This window comes from Salvelinus sp. IW2-2015, linkage group LG4q.1:29 (assembly GCF_002910315.2).
Source record: "Salvelinus sp. IW2-2015 linkage group LG4q.1:29, ASM291031v2, whole genome shotgun sequence".
In the NCBI taxonomy this organism is placed as follows: Eukaryota; Metazoa; Chordata; class Actinopteri; order Salmoniformes; family Salmonidae; genus Salvelinus; species Salvelinus sp. IW2-2015.
Genome location: NC_036842.1, coordinates 6,456,720 through 6,460,873, shown reverse-complemented (window position 1 = coordinate 6,460,873; position 4,154 = coordinate 6,456,720). Strand labels below are relative to the sequence as shown.

Here is a 4,154-nt window from a genome sequence, read left to right as displayed (position 1 = left end):
TGCTCCTTGCCACTGGGGATATCCACGAAGCCGGTTTCATTGACAGCATTGAACTCTGGTCGGTAGTGGCAAACATCATCATCCTGAGTTACCAGAGAAGAACAATGGCCATTATTAGTAAAAAACAACATATTCCAAATATTCAAACAAGTCAGTCATTCTTGGAGACAAATCCCACTGTAATGAAGTGGAAACKAACTTATTTTTCAAAGTTGAAGWTGTAAGTCATTCCAGTTCTACAGCGAAATGCATGATCTGGGACCAGGCTAAAAGAACAGGGCCTTACTTTTAATAAATGCATCTTCATACGCCATTACATTTGAATTCAGACTAACAGAACACAGGGCCTTACCTTGCCCACATAGGGGTAGGACGCCTCTGTGTCCAGGCCACCGTTGTCCTTCACATACTGGAAKGCCAGGTTCATGAGACCTCCATTACAGCCCTCGTTGCCCTGGAGTTTGGAGCAGTCCATCAGGTTCTGTTCACTCAGAGACACCAGATTGCCAGTCTTCCTGAATTCCTGGCCCTCTATGGCCCCGGTGGAACTGAACGCCCAGCAAGACCCACATGCGCCCTGGGGGAAAGATTGTTAAACATCTTGTTACTTTTTCATGTCAGARCACACTGACATGTGCATATTACACCAGTAATAAATAAATAMAAAATATATCTTTGCAATTTGCCACCTTCTGTATACTGTAAATTACAATCATGGTAAACAGCACGGTAAACAGCACGCAAACAAGCCAGACAGTTCTCTGGAAGTAAAACCTTATTTAGTGACACAGCAGTGTGTGGATGAGTCATGACTCATGAGTGATTCAGGTCTCACCTGGTTCTTGATGGGAGTGACGTAGCCCTTCTCTCTCCAGTCCACAGCTTCAGGGGCCTGCAGGTAATTGGGTTCCATGAACAGAGAGTCCTTTACCATGTCACCAAAGTGGTTCATGCCCAGACGGTAGGAGTGTTTTCCCATAGAGTGTTCCAGGTTGTGCATCTCAATCTTCTTCAGGTTCTTCTCCCCAAACCATCCTCCTCCAGCCCTCCTCGCTCTGTAACAATGAGTGAAAAACAGTGAGAAATATACACTGTCCCAAACTATGGCACAATCCATGCAATTAATGATATACTGCATCAGGTGTAATTTACAGCTACAAGTATGCACCAATTGATAAATTTGAGCCCCTTGTTGAGAGCAGTGGAGGATGGTGGGAGGAGCATAGGAGGACAGGCTCATTGTACTGGTTGTAATGGAACGGAGTCAAACGTGGTTTCCAAATGCTTGATACCATTCCAATAATTCCATTCCAGCCTTTACAATGAGCCCATCCTCCTATAGCTCATCCCACCAGCCTCCACTCTTTGGGAACTACTGAGGGGTTCCTATGAGGATGTGCTCCTCCACTTGTGCTTAAAACCCACATCATGGTAGTTCTTGCTGTGCCAGTTCTTCCACAAGTGCCAGTGGCCCTCCAACTGAGAGTCAAACATAGGGGCCGCATACACAGCACTCATACAGAGCACCAAACACTGCCAAGTACAGGGACGTCATGGTAAACAGCTGTGGAGAGAGAGAGAGAGCAGAGCTCAGTCAGCCTTGTATTTTCAGTGTAAAAAATGTTGAATTTGTACCTTTGAAACAATGGCAGATCTTCAACGTTATATACAACATCAAAAAGTCTGGGCAGCACCTCCTACTGGAGAGTTGATCTACAGCTATCCATTTGGTCTCCCATCCAGTGTTTTAAAACTTTGACATGTCACTGACTACTACCAATGTGGTATCGTGTGAATGATTGAGAAATCTCAATGTAATTTTTAAAATTTTAATTTAATTTAAAAAATAATAATAATAATTCGCTGTTAGTATCAAGTCATTACAAAGTCATTACAAAAAAACTTCCAAACTACCTTTCGCTCGACACAAGAAAACAAAAATAAACATATGGAACTAGGATACTACACTACCGGTATTCCAAATTAAATAAATTGATATGAATTATTTTATGTGATATCCAGAAATATTCGAGAAATGTTTGGTAACAGCCGGCAGAAAAAGCAACATCAGAAACGGTAGACTAATGTTGTCTTTCTGTATCAATCAAATCAAAGAGCAAATGCCCCTGGTAAATGTCCATAACCCAAGACCTAACACTGTACAAACAACATAACAGAAAGCCGTACTTACTTTTGTCCCGTCATTTGCAGTTGCAGGGTGATGATTTCTGCTGCTGTTGTTTGTGTAGTCAGAGTACTAGACACGACACTTTATACAGCCAGCTATATGTTGATAATGGGGGGGGGGGGGGGGGGCTGGCTTGTGATTGGCTGAAAGGGACCGTATATCACACTGCCGGCCCGCTGAAAGATAATTTAAAAGATCTCATGTCCCGCCCGGTGTAAATAGCCCAGCATGTGATTCCTGCCCACGTGACCGTTTCCATCAACTCCCTAAAGATGAAACATCAAATTTGAGTAAACATCTCTCAGTGAGTTTGTTAGATTACGGAGAAACAAAAGGGTAAAAAGATACATTGTAACATTGAATCAGTTTCCCTTAAAAAAAAATCATCTTCGGTTACTTTGTAACAGTTCTCTCATCATGTGCTGGCGCCGAGGAATGAGAGCATGGCACGCTGATGCTCATACAGCAATGCCAAAGAAATTACCAGAAAAAAATGCAAAACATGTTCATTAAACAGTAATGACATGAATTTGGGAAAAAGGTTACTTAATAAAGTCTAGTACCTGAAACTGAGTGGCCAACAACAAACGCCATACATTTTCCTGCTCTTGTGAAGCATACAGCAGCTTCAGTTTTGTTCAACCATGTCCTAATATAATAGATTCAAATAATAGCCTGAAGTTGAGAGAATGAACAAATTAACCTACATTTATCTAGTTCAAATAAGATTATCTGCATTCTTTATTGTGTGGTAACCTGCTGTGTCAAGAAAGTTCTGATGGGCTTGTAAATAAGTTATTTGTGTAAATAATCATTCCAATTTCATTTGAAAGGTGTCTTGCAAGCCTGTCAGTGTTTTTCTACCTCTTCTGCACATTCTCCTTTGTTTTCTATTTTAACATTGATAATATTGTTTTGCATTTTTTTTTTTAGCTCATACAGAATAACTTACAACACATTTATCTAACTATTTAAATTATTAAAACCACTGAATCAAAACCCACAGAAAACAAACTAATCAATACATTGTTTCTAAAGACGTACCTATTGTGTAATGTCACTTTTGCCTTGTCAGCTTTAGGAAATACTGCCTGTCAACCAAATACAATCACACAGGAAAAGGGGAGGGATTCTCTTCTTTGTGCAGCTGCTGAATCTATGTGGTTACTGATAGGGCACAAACACACAAACACCACACACACACACACACACACACACACACACACACACACACACACACACACACAACACACACACACACACACACACACACACACACACACACACACACACACACACATGAAGAATGCAATTGAACATAGCTGAATAAAATAGGAAGGATGTTTCTCCAAACAATTTCTGAAGGAGTGCGGCTATTCTGTGTTGAGTGGTTAACAAAGAAACAGGTCCTCCTATATGCTTAATTTAGAGTTATTTATGAAACTGTAGTTGTGATACAAACTTGGGCTATATGTTTAGATGTTTTATACATTCTAAGGCCGCATGATGCGACTAATGATGATTTAGAAAAAGTTGCATTAAAGCATGCGCTCTGCTTTGTTTTGTGTACTGGGTGCACACACTTCATCAGTCTCTCATTCACAATTTGACAAGCACTTGATAATGCCTCGAATTTCCTGGCGGCATCCTCCTAGTGTGGCCATAATGCCCCCTAAAGAAATCCATGCCGTAGTGCTCTTGGGCTGAATATAATATGTATAATTCTCTTCTCCCAGTTGCATGTTCCAAAGCACCTCTCACTCACATGCTCTCAGATATCTAAATTCGTATTAACCAATGCTTCTCACGTGATCAGATTCTTCTCACAGGCATCTGACAGGACATCGGGACTCAACTGATTGGGTCCTACTTATCGAGTTCCCGAGGTGCATATTGAAGATGTTAGAAGAACTGTCCACATTTACTTTTCGTCACCAACAAGATGAGTTGGCCTAACAAACAGGCA

The 4,154-nt window shown here is 41.0% G+C and overlaps 1 protein-coding gene, 1 long non-coding RNA gene and 1 pseudogene across 2 annotated transcripts in view; 1 reads left to right on the top strand and 2 right to left on the bottom strand.

Annotated features, from left to right (window-relative positions):
• The window catches only part of LOC111961311 (procathepsin L-like), an 18,536-nt pseudogene extending 17,502 nt beyond the window's left edge, over positions 1 to 1,034 (bottom strand).
• LOC111961312 (procathepsin L-like) overlaps positions 1 to 1,582 on the bottom strand; it is a 49,520-nt gene extending 47,938 nt beyond the window's left edge. Inside the window, exon 1 of the mRNA XM_023983484.2 lies at positions 1,426 to 1,582. Within this exon, the coding sequence (XP_023839252.1) occupies positions 1,426 to 1,518 (93 nt within the window). The 5' untranslated portion in view covers positions 1,519 to 1,582. The remainder of the gene's footprint in view (positions 1 to 1,425) is intronic.
• Positions 1 to 4,154, top strand: part of LOC139025634 (uncharacterized) — a 226,818-nt gene that overhangs the window by 105,712 nt on the left and 116,952 nt on the right. The gene's annotated exons all lie outside the window — the stretch shown is intronic.